At 35.6% G+C, this 15,061-nt stretch overlaps 1 protein-coding gene across 2 annotated transcripts; it reads left to right on the top strand.

Annotated features, from left to right (window-relative positions):
* Positions 1-5,632: 5,632 nt before the first annotated feature.
* Positions 5,633-14,832, top strand: LOC140880928 (AMP deaminase-like). Of its 2 annotated transcripts, XM_073285814.1 has the most exons (20): positions 5,633-6,138; positions 6,451-6,620; positions 6,961-7,162; positions 7,275-7,450; positions 7,555-7,606; positions 7,710-7,837; positions 7,955-8,134; positions 8,256-8,323; positions 8,415-8,557; positions 8,982-9,043; positions 10,379-10,492; positions 11,330-11,470; positions 12,323-12,475; positions 12,617-12,670; positions 12,749-12,859; positions 13,263-13,436; positions 13,507-13,587; positions 13,910-14,008; positions 14,183-14,265; positions 14,553-14,832. In XM_073285814.1, exons 1-19 carry the CDS (start codon positions 5,667-5,669, stop codon positions 14,249-14,251), a joined length of 2,649 nt encoding a protein of 882 aa, XP_073141915.1. In that variant the 5' UTR covers positions 5,633-5,666; the 3' UTR covers positions 14,252-14,265; positions 14,553-14,832. The 2 variants fall into 2 exon arrangements, with proteins under 2 accessions (XP_073141915.1, XP_073141914.1); XM_073285813.1 differs by lacking the exon at positions 14,553-14,832 and having other exon boundaries at positions 14,183-14,447.
* The last annotated feature ends 229 nt before the right edge of the window (positions 14,833-15,061 follow it).

Consider the following 15,061-nt stretch of genomic DNA (forward strand, 5'->3'; position numbering starts at 1 on the left):
TGGTAGATATGAACTGATTCATGAACATTACTGTATACGATGATCTGTCTGTATGAACAAGTCACTGAATTATGATTAAATTCGTTGCAAGATGAACAGTAAGCCAGGAAATAATGTTTCAAATTGAAACATTGGGTTTACTATTAATTTTATTGCAGAAGATCCGAAGACTTTGAGTACTTTTTGAGGAAAAGGTACAATATATTATCCTTGAATGGGAAGAATAGTCAGAGATGATAAATCGAATTTGTGAGAATGAATTTTTATCTGATATGATACCGATTATCCACAGTTCTGAATACTTTGAAATCTGTGACTACAACATATTATACTCTGATTAATTGATAGTCCGAATAGACTAATCAGAATTTGGCAGAATACTCTGTATGAGATAGGATGAACAACTATCCATTCAGATCCGTGAAGAAAATAGCAGAGCACAAGCTCAATGTAATAAAAGGCTGTCTCCCTATTATTTAAAAGAAAAGGCACTTTGGTCCTGAAAAAGATGCAGTAATAAAGGAGCAGGTGGACGAGTTACTCAGGGCTGGGCGTATTGAAGAAATCCACTTCCCGACCTAGTTGTCTAACATAGTCCTAGTCCCAAAATCTACGGGAAAATGGCGTATGTGTGTAGATTTTTGAGATTTGAATAAAGCATGCCCTAAAGATTGCTACCCCCTACCTAGAATCGATAAGCTTGTCGATTCAACTGCAGGGCATGAATTACTCAGCTTTTTGGATGCTTACCAAGGGTATCACCAAATTCCCTTAGCAAAAGAGGACAAAGACAAGGTGAGTTTTGTCACATCAACAGGAACTTATTGCTATGTGGTCATGCCGTTTGGACTCAAAAATTCCGGGGAAACATACCAAAGATTAATGGACAAAGTATTCGAACAGCAAATTAGAAAGAATATTGAAGTCTACGTTGATGACATCCTGGTCAAGACCCGCACGACCGACCAGTTTATTACTGACCTGGCTCAAACATTCCAGACGCTGAAAAATTATCAACTGAAGCTAAACCCTAGCAAGTGCACCTTTGGAGTTCGGACTGGAAAATTTCTGGGATACATGGTTACAAGAAGGGGAATCGAAGCTAATCCAGAAAAAGTTCAAGACATCATTTCTATGAGCTCCCCTAAGAATATACAGGAAGTACAAAGATTAACAAGAAGAATTACAGCACTGGCCCGATTTATATGCAGATCGACAGACAAAAGCCTACCTTTCTTTAAAGCACTGCGAAAGACGAAAGATTTTGAATGGAGTGATGAAAGTGAAAAGGCTTTTCAGGATTTAAAAACCTACTTAAAGCAATTGCCTGTCTTGAATAAGCCTACTCAAGGGGAAGAGTTGTTCCTTTATCTGGTTGTTACTCCTCGAGCAACCAGTTCGGTCCTTGTCAAAAAATATGGAATGAATCATCAACCCGTATACTTTGTAAATCACGCCTTGAAGGGACCTGAGCTCAATTACCTAACTCAGGAAAAGCTTGCTCTAGCTCTGGTCATCACAGCGAGAAAATTAAGGCCTTATTTTCTATCGCACCCTATCACCGTACTCACCAATAGTGCTTTGGGAAAAATCGCAGCTAATCCAGATGTATCGGGTAGACTGGTCAAATGGATCACAGAATTAAGCGAGTACGATATCAAATATGAACCTCGAGCAGCCATAAAAGCTCAAGCCCTAGCTGACTTCTTGGCAGAAACAGTTCAGCTAGAACAAGAGGAGCTATGGAAGATTTTTGTAGATGGGTCATCATGTCAGTCGGGGAGCGGAGCTGGAATCGTGATCATCTCACCTTGGGGTGAAGAAACTAACATTTCAATCAGATTGGACTTTAGAGCCTCTAACAATGAAGCAGAATATGAGGCCTTATTACTTGGACTCGAGGCAGCACGGAATTTGGGTATTTCCCGGGCTATTCTATATTCCGATTCCCAATTAGCTATTCAGCAGAGCAATGGAAAGTTTGAGATCAAAGATGATAAGATGGGGAAATATTCCAAGGCATTAGACAAAGCCAAGGAAGGATTCACCGAGCTGAAATTGGAGCTTATCCCCCGAGCCGAGAACATCAAGGCCGACCATTTGGCCCGCCTAGCCAGTGCCTTGAGCGCTCGGCCTGACCCCATCGTTGCAGGTCGGGAGCTCGTATCTCAGTTGGAAACTCTAGATGATATGATAACCCAAGTACCGGAAGGGGATTGGAGATATGATATACACAAATATCTGACTACAAAAGAACTGCCAAGTGATAATAAGAAAGCTAAGGAGACAAAACGAAGAGCACTTCATTTCATCATAATTGACCAAATCCTGTTCAAAAGATCTTTTTCTCAACCTTTGTTAAAGTGTTTGGGCCCCGACAAAGCAAATTACGTATTACGGGAAATTCATGAAGGATCTTGCGAAAGTCATCTAGGCAGTCTTGCCCTAGCTCGGAAAGCCCTTCTTGCTGGTTTTTTTTGGCCTACTATGCGGAAAGACTCCTCAGATCTGGTTCATTCGTGTTATAATTGCCAGAGACATGCTAACCTACAGTGAAAACCTGCATAATACATGAAGGCAGTGGTGGCCGCTTGTCCTTTTGATCAGTAGGGAATGAACATTGTAGGACCATTCCCTGTTAGCACGGGGCAGAGAAAATTTTTGTTGGTCGCGGTCGACTATTTTTCTAAATGGGTGGAGGTCGAGCCCCTAGCTAAAATTACAGAAAACGAAGTGCTCAATTTTCCATGGAAAAATATAGTGTGCCGCTTCGGAATCCCTCGCAGGTTGGCATCAGATAATGGGAGACAGTTCTGTGGATCCAAAGTTCGAGCATGGTGCCAGAAAATGAAGACCGAACCCGAGGTAAAATTTCGACATCATCAATCTCCTTCATATGTTATAATTTTTATACTTGATAAGAAATAAATGTCAAATGTATGAAATATAAGAAAGGTGAATGCGAATTATCAGTTTCAAATTGCTTAAAAAAATTATCTTAGTTTGAAATGTTGAAGCACACAAGAAAGAGACCAGATAATGCCAATTAAAATATGAAGTCCACGAAAAAGAGGCCATATCTGGCCCACGAAGATGTCTTTGTGTTTGGGCACGGATGAGCCCAATTTGGCAAGTAGCATGAATAATCAAATATTAGAACAAATTTTGAGAAATAAAAAACATTTAACAACCCTCATTTTTTTACAGAAATATATAGTTTAATATTATTTATCCTCCAATTTTTATCATTGACACACTTCAATAATAATAATAATGATCATAATTATTATTATAACAATTATTAATATTTTTATTTATAATCATAATAATGTTTTAACCCCATAAAACCAGTATATATAACATATGTAAGTGTTTGGAAGAGGTTATAAGAAACACTTTTCAACTTTTCATTAACAAAATTTTGAAATTTTGTGAAATTTTGTTAACGAGAAGCTGAGAAGTGTTTTTTAGCTAGAAGCTCTTCCAAACACCACCATAAAATGAAGTATATTTCAAAATAAATAATTCAATTGTTGCCCACTTTATATGCTCCATATATATGAACGATTCAAGTAATACCCATGGTTATGTAAGTCAATGTTCTATAACAATTGCATGATTATGTAAGCCAATGCTCCATATCTCTTATTATTAATGAATTATTTGTGGTTATTAATTTTTGAACAATTAATTAGTAATCACTTCATCTAGCTAGTTAAAAATTACTTGAAAATTTATTGTTAAGATTGTCAACATTATGATTTCGCCAAGAACTATAGCATGACGCTTATACCGTAGGACAAAATTTTTGATTCTTATATATGGACCTTATGAAAGCACATAGTATGATGCCCTTACCAGATATAGGAAAATTAAAGAGTTAATAATGTGTTATAATATGCTATAATGAATTTCTGTAATAATTTGTGTTAACTATTTTCGTAAAGCGAAGACATATATATACTTTTAGTTTCTAAAGAGACCCGTTGTATAGTCGTGCTAATGCAGACATAAGTCCGGACATGACAGAATGATAGAATGATATAAGAGACGGTCACTAGTCGGTCGAACCCCTCGAAAACTGTGGAACAAAGTACTACAAGCAGTGGAGCCACGTCTTAAACTTGGAGAAAAGAGTATTATATTATCACAAGAACTACCTCTTGAACCTATAAAAGTCACCTCTAGATTCTCCGGAACTGGTGTATCGAGGTAAGGTCGTGACGAGCACGTTTTGTTCTGAAGGAGGCGGTGATTGTGATGTCCCTATCCCACATTGGGCAAAATACTACATCACGGGAATCACCTTTTGAGCCTGTAGGAACCACCTTATCTTTTGAACCTGTAAGAACCACTTCTTTAGATTTTCGATGCTGGTGGATCGAAAGGCCAGGTCACGATGTCAGCACCTCACCCTTTCAAAAATATAGGAATCACCTCTAAATTCTTGGTGCTGATGAATCGAAAGGCCAGGTCGCGACTATGTCCCGTTCTTAAGGACATGTGATTTTGATGACTCTATCCGACATGAGAAAAATTGAAAAATTAATAATAATTTATAATTGATTACAACGTGACACACAATCTCGTACTAAACAATGAGTAAACACGAGGGATACTCGAGTGCCAACGGGCCAAAGTATGCTAGACCAATGAGTCCGAAGAAAATGTGAATGATCATGAAATAGAGACCAAGCTTCTCATTCCGCTTTGTACGTCTCCACAATATAGATTAGTCTTGGTCACTAAAAAATGTAGGGTCCGTTTGAAGTTATGAATTATTATTAATTTATGTATTAATAATCTTATCTAATCTCACGTTTTTTTGCTATATTATTTACCCATTTTTCAATTATTTATATTACATCAATCAAATCATTAATTATTTATATTACATCAATCAAATTATTAAATTTAAATTACTATATTAACATTTATAAATAATATTATTTATATTTTATTAATTATTAAAATGATAAAATGGTAATTTACTATTTTTATATAAAATATAATCAATCAAATCAAACAAATCATAATCCATCAATTAAATCAAATCTTATATTAACTATATTTTTTATTTATTTTTTTATTACAATATATTATTTATCTCTATATTATTTATCTTATTTCTCACTTTAAACGAACCCTTAGTGTATCCGAAAATCTTATTTTATAGTTCATGCGGCCAATCATATTCTACAATAATTTCAACATCTCGAAACGTAATTAATGTCAGTACTAACTCTCTCACTAACATGCTTTAAACTTTAATATCTCTTCATAAGCAAATCTAATAAACAAGTTAAAGACAGCATTATGAATGAGAAAATTAAAAATCACGTAATTATTTCAACCATTCATATAATTACAATCACTTGAATATATGTTGTAAATTTATTCATATAATTAAAATCTCATATAAAATATGAGATCCCAAAAGTAGAATTTATCGGGTCCTTTAATACAAACTATTTAAAGGTAAATATTTGTGCATAATATCTGATTTTAAAAAGGCATTTAAACTCAATCATATTTATAAAAAAAAATTATATAAATTATATTCTATATTTTGAAATATTTTTTAAACCGAAATTACCAAACTATCCCTGAGATGCCTGCATTAACCCCAAGCTAAACCCATACCCGCCACACTTCCAATAAAAAATATGTACTCACAAGCACCTCCGCTATCCTCCTCGTCGCCGCCGGCATCGCCGCTTCAGCTGGCGGTGGCGGCCTTATTCGGCGCCTCCGTTATGGCGATCTCTGCGTTCTACATCCACAAGCGCAGCGTTGATCAAGTCCTCGATCGCCTCATCAACCTCCGCCGCTGCCACCCCAGCTCCCAACCCCTCTCCGATGAAGAAGAATTCGAATCTCCCGATTTCAATGACAGTGGTAACAGCTTAAATATTTTCCAACACGATAAGAACGGGTTGAGTTCATTTAATGAGGAAGAGGATAATCATAGTCGAGAGTGTAAAGTTTCATCTTCGGCGCCAAATGTGAGTGTTTCCAAGGACGAGTGGATTAATGAGGTATCTGGTGCGTGTACGCAATCGGCGGTTTCAAAATCACTGGACAAGATTGGTTCGATTCTTTCCGATTTCCCGCCACCACGGACAGAGCTAAGAGATAGTATGTTACTTTTTTCTTTCATACTCAACTTTCAACACCATTTTGCCACCATTCTGGATATTCTGTTTCACAATGAAGTAAATACTGAAAATTGCTGGTTTGTCCTTTAAAAATGTGTTAGTCAAGTCTCAATTTACGGAAATGCTATTGGTTTCCAGATTAATTCATTTGGTGTATTTCATTATAGTCGAGTAGTTTTGATTTTTGGGTTACTTACTGACATTGCTCAAAATTTATGCTCAATGTAGTTTTGATGGGTTTTTATGCATCGTAGGACGCATTTTGTGTTTTAATTGATCTTCCTCTGTCCAGGAGAGGAGCTATATGTCAGTCATTGTGGTCCAATTTTGCGGGTTGGATCGGTTGGTAGGCTGGTGACCCCAAGATCAACCGGTGGTTATGCATTTGAAAGTACTGGAGATTCTGACGATGAAAGAACCGAGCTTTCAGAAAGAGAGGATCCTGATCTGTCTTATGAAAATGTAAAATTGGTCCCAGGTTATGTATAGTTTTGACAACTAATTCAACGTGTTTGATTTTTTTTTCCTATTACTTTTCTATGGACTTTAAGAAGTATTACAAGATAACACAGTACATAATGAAATTGTTGTGTGATAGTGGTGTTAAACCTGGTGTTTATTTCTTACTTAGTGAAACTTAGGTGGCATTCTACTACCTAGATGGAGTAATGGAACAAAAAAAAAGTTCAAATTTTTGGATGAAGAACTGAGTACTCATTTCTATGTTTCCCTTCTTTGGCACTAAAATGTTTATTAGGTATCAGTTATCACGATGCTTATGAAAATTCTCTGTGATTTTCAGGATGTTGATGCAGTTGCTCAAGATCCATCTGTTGTTCCTGCACAAGCAGAAAACGGGAGTCACATTCATGTTCTAGAAACTGATTTATTAGTGGCTGAAACAATGGCTGATATGGATCATGGTGCCATAAAGGTTGATACAGCTCCAGCAAATATTTTGGGGAATGATACTATTTCAAGCAACAACATTCTTCCTTTGCACGGTATTTCACCTTCCTGTTATTCAAGAATTTGTCAGAGAATTTTTATTTTTTTTAAGACTTTTTGTCAACACTAGGTTTCATTTCTAATGCTCTTTAAAATGTTCAAAATCAGACTCAGTGAGCGTTGAAGAACTTGAAGTACTGAAACTGATTTGTGACTGCTTAGAATTACGGGAGAAGTATGTATTTAGAGAGACACATGCTCCTTGGTCAAAAAATGTAGAGAAATATGTTTCATCCAAAGTCAAAGAGAAATCTTTTCACTTCACCCCTGTTGAAGCAACTTCTGTGAGTTGTCCTAGCTCTCTCCGCTGCTGTAATTAACTGTAAAATATATCACTTGGGTTGTGTAGTGCTTATTTACGTGACTTTGCTCTGTTACTTGCTTACAGCATCACTTCAAAATGGAAGATGGAGTAGCCCGTGTTTATGCAACCAAGATGGGTAAACTTTCAGGAGGCTACTAACATAGATTGAATAGATTTGTACATGACTCCATTATTATTTGTTATAATAATTCACTAACTATACCTTGAAAACATTTCAGATACTGAAGAGCTTTTTCCCGTCCCCAGTTCAACAACTTTCTTCACGGATATGCATTATCTCCTAAAAGTAATGTCCATTGGAAATGTTCGTTCTGCATGCCACCATCGCTTACGATTTCTGGAAGAAGTAATATTTCTGAATTCCACCCTTTTTTGATCATCTGATGGTCGTCTGCAATTCTTGTGATAGGAATGTTTAGTTTTCGTGTCAATTTGGCCAATTATGAATTGTATCTATTTACAGAAATTCCGCCTCCACTTGCTGGTTACTGCGGATAGGGAGTTTGTAGCTCAGAAGAGCGCACCTCATCGCGATTTCTACAATATTAGGAAAGTAGATACTCACGTGCATCACTCTGCTTGCATGAACCAGAAGCATCTTCTCCGGTTTATCAAATCAAAGTTAAGAAAAGAACCTGATGAGGTATACAAATTGTGATATTATTGCTCACATTATGCTTTATATTTTAGGTTGCTTTGTACATTTCAGCATTAAGTTTCCTCCCTTTGATGCTTCACTGAATGGTAACTTTATCGTGAGGCAGGTGGTTATCTATCGCGATGGACAGTATCTTACGCTGAAGGAAGTCTTTGACAGTTTGGACTTGACTGGGTTTGAATTACTGAGTCATCTACATATTTTTTTTTCACTGTGTAGCTTTTTATCGTTTTATTTATTGATACAATGATTGGCTCTGTTTCAGGTATGATCTTAATGTCGATTTGTTAGATGTGCATGCTGATAAGAGTACCTTTCACCGATTTGACAAATTCAATCTCAAGTACAACCCTTGTGGACAGAGTCGACTTAGGGAGATCTTTCTGAAGCAGGACAACCTCATCCAAGGTCTATTCCGTATGCAAAGTAGTATATGCATGCCTTTTAAAGCGATGCTTGATGATATCTAATGTGACTAATTTGCGGGAGATATTAATATGTGCGGAAAAGCTAGTCTCGATGCATTACATTTCTGTAGCAACTGTTGATATTATGTGGGCGAAAATTTACTCTCTTTCTATCCAAAATCTCTTAAAACTTGGCACCTGTTAAACTTAGATATCATTTTAATGACAATGAAATGGCACTGTGAAATCTGTTAACTTGATGCTAGATCATTAATATTTCACTGCTTTAAGATGAGGTGAAATTTCCAGGCTAATCAGCGGTGGGATAGCTAGAATAATCTTCAAAGCTTTTCCTTTTGAGAAACTTGATCAGGAATGTGTAAAACGTGAGGACAAAATGACTTCAAATTGTCTTCTCTTTCCAGGGCGCTTCCTGGCTGAAGTGACAAAGCAGGTTCTGTCAGATCTGGAAGTGAGCAAGTACCAGGTAAGGCTACATTTGCGGTTGTTTTTTCTTTTCTTTTTCCTGCTTTTGGATGATACCCCAGTAACTAGTGCGCACTTCCAATATCCTACATTTTAAATATAATAATGCCGTCTACTGATGGAATCATATGCATTTACAATATTCTGAATGTTGAAGAATTGAACAGACCAAACCAATCAAGACATTTATTCAATCCATAAAGCTTCACCATCATATTACTATTTATTGCATTTGGAACATAACTCTATTTAAATCACTCGATGCACATCCTACGTCTGTGTCAAAGGAGGATTCTTATTTTCTCCATTTGTCCGCCCACAGGTTACCTCCCATCATTATGGATAAGATGATTGATTTCTTGTTCATTTTCATCCTGAAAGGTCAACGCATAGGCGAACTAAAATGTTACTCTGGTGACCAATATCATCACTCACGTTTACTTGAGACTAATACAAAAAAAAATTCTTGTGTAAAATATGTAAGTAGTAATTTAAAATAATAAATATATAGATTATTTTATATGATTTTTGTTTTTTATAATACCTTTTAAATGAGAGATGATATGATAATTTGAATTTGGATTAGATATAGATAAAATTCGAACATATTTGTATGCTGAATAGATTTTTTCTTGAATAACGAATGTTAAATAAAATAAGGGTAAATTTGATGTTGAATAGAAGACGGACTACACCAAAGTTTGTTAGTGTTGGTAAATTTGGTGTTGAATAGAAGACGGACCATGACACCAAAGTTTGTTAGTATAAGATCTCAAATTTAATAATATAAACTATATCGTATAGATATGTGGTGTGACTGAAATCTGGACATTGACGATTTTGAAGCTTTTCATTCTGTTGAGTTTGTGAGACAATGCTGCATTTCTGGGGTCTAATGTGACATGACTTGGTGTTTGTCTTTACTTATAGTCTCTTGGTTAATGACAAATAAAGTCTTTTGTCCAGATGAGATAGGCACGGTATCTCTATACTATATTATCATCCTTTAGAGCTGGGTGCTTCTTGCCATGCGTTTGAAATGCTCATTAGTCATTAATTTATATTTTTGACATCAATCAAATATATGCATGCCAAATGAGGCCATTATCACTCTCAGCTAAGTAAATGCTAATTTTTTTTTGAGGTCCATAAAGGAGGTACCAGAGAATGATTTATATATTATATTGTCCATTCTTGTAAAAGAACCAACTTACACTTTTGCAACAGAGAGTTTGACAAGGTCAATTATTTAAGTGGTAATCGATGAAATTAAATTGTGAATTTCACCAACTTTACTTAGTTTCCATGAGTTCCAATTTCATCATATTCCTTGTAGTTGGCTGAGTATCGGATATCAGTCTATGGGAGGAAGCAGAGTGAATGGGATCAGCTGGCAAGTTGGTTCGTGAACAATTGCATTTATAGCGATAATGCAGTTTGGTTGATTCAGGTAACTTGAAATAATGTTTTGGTTACATTTGTTATAATGCCTGAATGTATAAACTAAGGGTGTATTTGGCTTGATGTATTTGAAACGAAAGATTTCAAATCCATGATAATAAATTTATTGGTTTGTTTTGATAAATTCATTTTATAACGGATTTTTAATCCTTAACTAGTTTATTTTTGAATAATTGTTGTGGATTTAATCCTTTTGAATATGGAATAATTTCAAATACTTCCTCCAAATATTCTCTCCAATCCAAATGCAACCGTAAATGGTTGTCTATATATTGGAATACTTAACTTTTGCCTTTTCTTTTTAACAGCGTCACATTTAACCTTTACATGACTGTGATTCTGGTTTACTAACCTTTGGACCGAGGAGGAGTTATTGACAAGCGCATCCATACTTACCATTTTATGCTAGTTGGTTTTGAATTTTTAGTTACTTGAAATTTAGGATCATGCCTTTCGGAGGAGTACCTATACTCTGGTTGCTTAATTCCTGTACGGTGAGCATTTGAATTGACCTTTAAAGGCTCACCATTATGGTAAAAGTAGACAAGTGGACTAACAATGCAAAATGTTGGCTGGTTTGGTTGCTTGATCCTGTCCTGTACATTATTTTATCCCATCTCTTTAGCAACTTTTGAGCTATTCAGTTATTTGCTCCCCCCTGTCCCTACTCCCTTATGTAGTCGATGGCCTTTTTTAGCGGTTAGCCCCCTTTCATTGCTTGTGGGTTGCGCCTCACATCGCGATGTTTCTACAAGTTTATATCTCACGGATTTTTTGGAGTTATCTTTGTTTGACATGTATTTGTTTTATTGGTTCAATTTTGCAGCTACCAAGGTTATACAATGTCTATAGGAGTATGGGAACGGTCACATCCTTTCAGAATATATTAGACAATATCTTTATTCCTCTTTTTGAGGTCACAGTGGATCCAAATTCACACCCTCACCTGCATCTTTTCTTATTGCAGGTTTGCATTAGAATTCTCTCTTTAAATCTTGCCATTTGCCCTTTTTGATTTGATTAATCATTAAAATCTTCTTGTGCAAGTTTTATGCTTTATCAACCACAGTCCAGATCCAGACTCTTTGTATCATTCACTTTTAGTCGAGGATCATTCAACGTTCAATGTTATGACTTTTTCGATTCTCTTTGGTGCATTAAATCTGAGAGTATCGGTATCCTATAAAAAAACGTATTTTCATTATACAAACATTCCTCTCCCCCAAGGGATATATTTGATTAAGCACAGAATTGGCGGCCCGTTACAGTTACAATTATTCGAGTGATTTATGATTTTATTGTTGAGCATTAAGTGTTTTTGTTTTAGTTTCCTCTTTATGACCATGACTCACCACAGGTGAGGATATTAATTCGACTGAATTTTTTTTTTCCATCTAATGCTTGCTATTTGCATGGTAGTTTGATAAATTTCTTTATGTTTTAGCCTGGATGGCTGGTATTTTTTGATGGTTTCTCATCTTACGTCAGTAATTTACTTGGCACAAGTCTTGTTTGGTATACCAAGTTTAAAATCAACAGGGTGATATCAGTTGTATGCAGGCTCTTCCTCACTTGTTTTGCTAGAGGAATTACAGACACTTATCAACTAGCATGAAATAAGCTTGAAAAAAATATGTCAGTTTCTTCTAATTTAATTTGCCAACATGCTGTCAAAGTTGCTTTCCCCATATCCAAACAATCAATTTACAGTTGTTTAACACAACACTGCATGATTTTCTCCTCATTTTCTTTGTGCACAGTGACTTTTTTTTTCCTCTTATGAGATGGCTAACTTTGTGCCTTATGCTTCTCAATGAAGGTTGTAGGATTCGACATTGTAGATGATGAAAGTAAACCAGAGAGACGCCCTACAAAACACATGCCACATCCTTCAGAGTGGACAAATGGATTCAATCCTGCCTTTTCTTATTATGCTTATTACTGCTATGCAAACTTGTATATGCTTAATAAGGTCAGTTTTGTTTGAATTACGTGAACTGCAGCAGTGTTCGCTTTGATAAACATCTAAATCTTTGCTAGAAGTTTTGCTTGTTGACTTTTAATTTCAATTTCTCACACACATGTTAATTCATTTTTGATAAATTTCCTTCAGCTACGCGAAGTAAAAGGATTGCCAACAATAAGATTTAGGCCTCACTGTGGGGAGGTTGTATTCTGACGTACCTTTTTCTAACAAGACAATGTCTTATAGTTTTTATCCTAAAATTTGTTTATCGTCAAGCAGGCTGGTGATACTGATCATTTAGCCGCTGGGTTTCTTCTCTCCCATAATATATCACATGGTATTAATTTGCGGAAGTCCCCGGTCTTGCAATATCTTTACTATCTTGCTCAGGTTTGTTACTTAACCGTTGCCTCGTTATTTAGCTGAGATCGAGCGTAACTTTTTTTTAATAAATTCACACAAAATATGAAATGGAACTCTTGTGCACAGTTTAGAATTTTGAATTCTGAAAAATGCTATATCACTTGAAGTCGCAAAAGCAAGTTAAATAACAATAAAAACTCTTCAATCTAGATGCCACATCTTTTGTAACATCTCAGCGCAAGCTTTTCTGGAAATAAAAACGAATGCAAAATCAACTGTTTAGATTGAGCATTTCATGGTGGCTGCTAATTTGTTGTAAAACATCTGTGTTCGAGTTCGTCCTCTAATTACTCCTGTTTTGATTTCTTTCTTCCTATATTTTTTGCATTTGAGATATAACCAGTCTCACTAAGCTGATTTGCGTTTCCAGATTGGTTTAGCCATGTCTCCGCTAAGCAACAATTCACTTTTCTTGGATTACCATCGGAATCCATTTCCCATATTTTTCCAACGTGGCTTAAATGTCTCCCTCTCCACTGATGATCCTCTACAAATTCACTTGACAAAAGAGCCTCTTGTGGAAGAATATAGTGTAGCCGCTAAGGTTTCTTTCCTTCCATCTCTCCCATTTTTTTATTTCCAACACATGCATATATCTTAAAAATGATTATCAGGTGTGGAAGCTTAGTTCATGCGATCTCTGTGAAATAGCTCGGAATTCTGTCTACCAGTCTGGTTTTAGTCATGCAGCCAAGGTTAGAATTTTTAAGATAAGATGCTTTATTAGTATTATAAATTGACTGTTCACACGACTTTTGAATTTTGTTTGAATATATATACGAATGTGGAATTCAAAGAAGGTTTAATGATTTTTATTTAACTTTAGATTAGATAAAATAAATGTATCCTGAAAGTCTCTACATTGATATATTTTAGTTACTTGTGGCAATAACTGATATCGCCTCGGCTTATCAAATTTTTCGTGGCCATTTCTTCAAGTATATCAAAGAAACAGTCAGTTTGGACATTCTTCAACGTGTTGATTGTTAATAGGTATGACCTTTATTGTGCTTCTAGTTACACTGGCTTGGAGATGAATATTTCAAAAGGGGCCCTTTAGGAAATGAAATACACAAGACTAATGTACCCAACATACGCATTTCCTTCAGACACGAGGTTAGCTTTCATTCGTGTTTCTTCCTTGTATCATCAGTTGTGGTAAATATACTTAATTTTCTGAAAGATCAAGGGTTCTTGAACTGATTTAGTTGAAAAAATCGCTACTTGGTGTTCATTGTAACATGCTAGTTACTTTCAATTTCTACCTTCTCTAATGGGGCATTTTTGCAGACATGGGTAGCGGAGATGCAGTATGTTTATAGAGGAAAAGCCAGGCTCCCTTTGGAAGTTGAGCACTAAGGGAAATTTTCATGGTAACAGAATTCAATAGCCTTTCTATAACACAAGTTACAATTTGAACCACCATTCACGGTTCCAAAATAGCCAAACCATTACCCTCCACATGAGCCAATGGGTCTCTGACTCATGTGAAATGGGTCCCCTTCGGGTTCAACACTTTTTTTTTTAAAAAAAAAAAATAGCCAAACCATTGAATTCATCACACCGGTTCGATTTTTTTTAGCATTTACGTGCCTAATGGAGCATTCTCTTGAAAAACTGAATGCTCTATCATCGTGTTTGTTGCTCAACCATATATCAGATCATTTGATGCTCGAATTCTGAAGAAGTTGTTCATTTTCGGCCTAGTTTTGTCTCTTCATGTGGTGAACACTGAAGAGGATATATGCACCATGGTATTTATCCAACATTTTCAGTTATATCGATATGTTAGCAATAAAATATTGGAATTCTGTAATTTGATTTGATATTATCAATTTGTGATCAACAAGAAGATTTTATCATAATTAATTTCTTAGATAATTAGACCAGACCAAACTCGGATTGGTTCTGGATTAATATGGTAAGCATACTTTCTTGTGTTTGCGCTAGTCGATGTCAATGATAATAATGATAAATATGCCAAGTATTTTATTTTCATCAATGTTTTTATTTTATAATATCTCTACACATAGGCGTAATTAATGATACATTATTGATGTGATAAATCATAAGACATTAGATTTATCGTTAAGGTAATAACCGTAAGATAAGTTGAACTCTACCGTATCACATTGTACTCGATCAATGCATCATCGTACTCGAGTCAAA

This window comes from Henckelia pumila, chromosome 2, assembly GCF_033568475.1.
Source record: "Henckelia pumila isolate YLH828 chromosome 2, ASM3356847v2, whole genome shotgun sequence".
Classification (NCBI taxonomy): domain Eukaryota; kingdom Viridiplantae; phylum Streptophyta; class Magnoliopsida; order Lamiales; family Gesneriaceae; genus Henckelia; species Henckelia pumila.

What these genes read in the sequence shown, in the direction of transcription:
- LOC140880928 (XM_073285814.1), top strand. Translation starts at nt 5,667, where the DNA reads ATGTACTCACAAGCACCTCCGCTATCCTCCTCGTCGCCGCCGGCATCG. An exon ending in TGGAAGTGAGCAAGTACCAG is followed by an intron (nt 9,044 to 10,378) that starts GTAAGGCTACAT and finishes TATTCCTTGTAG; the next exon opens with TTGGCTGAGTATCGGATATC. An exon ending in ATGCAGTTTGGTTGATTCAG is followed by an intron (nt 10,493 to 11,329) that starts GTAACTTGAAAT and finishes TCAATTTTGCAG; the next exon opens with CTACCAAGGTTATACAATGT.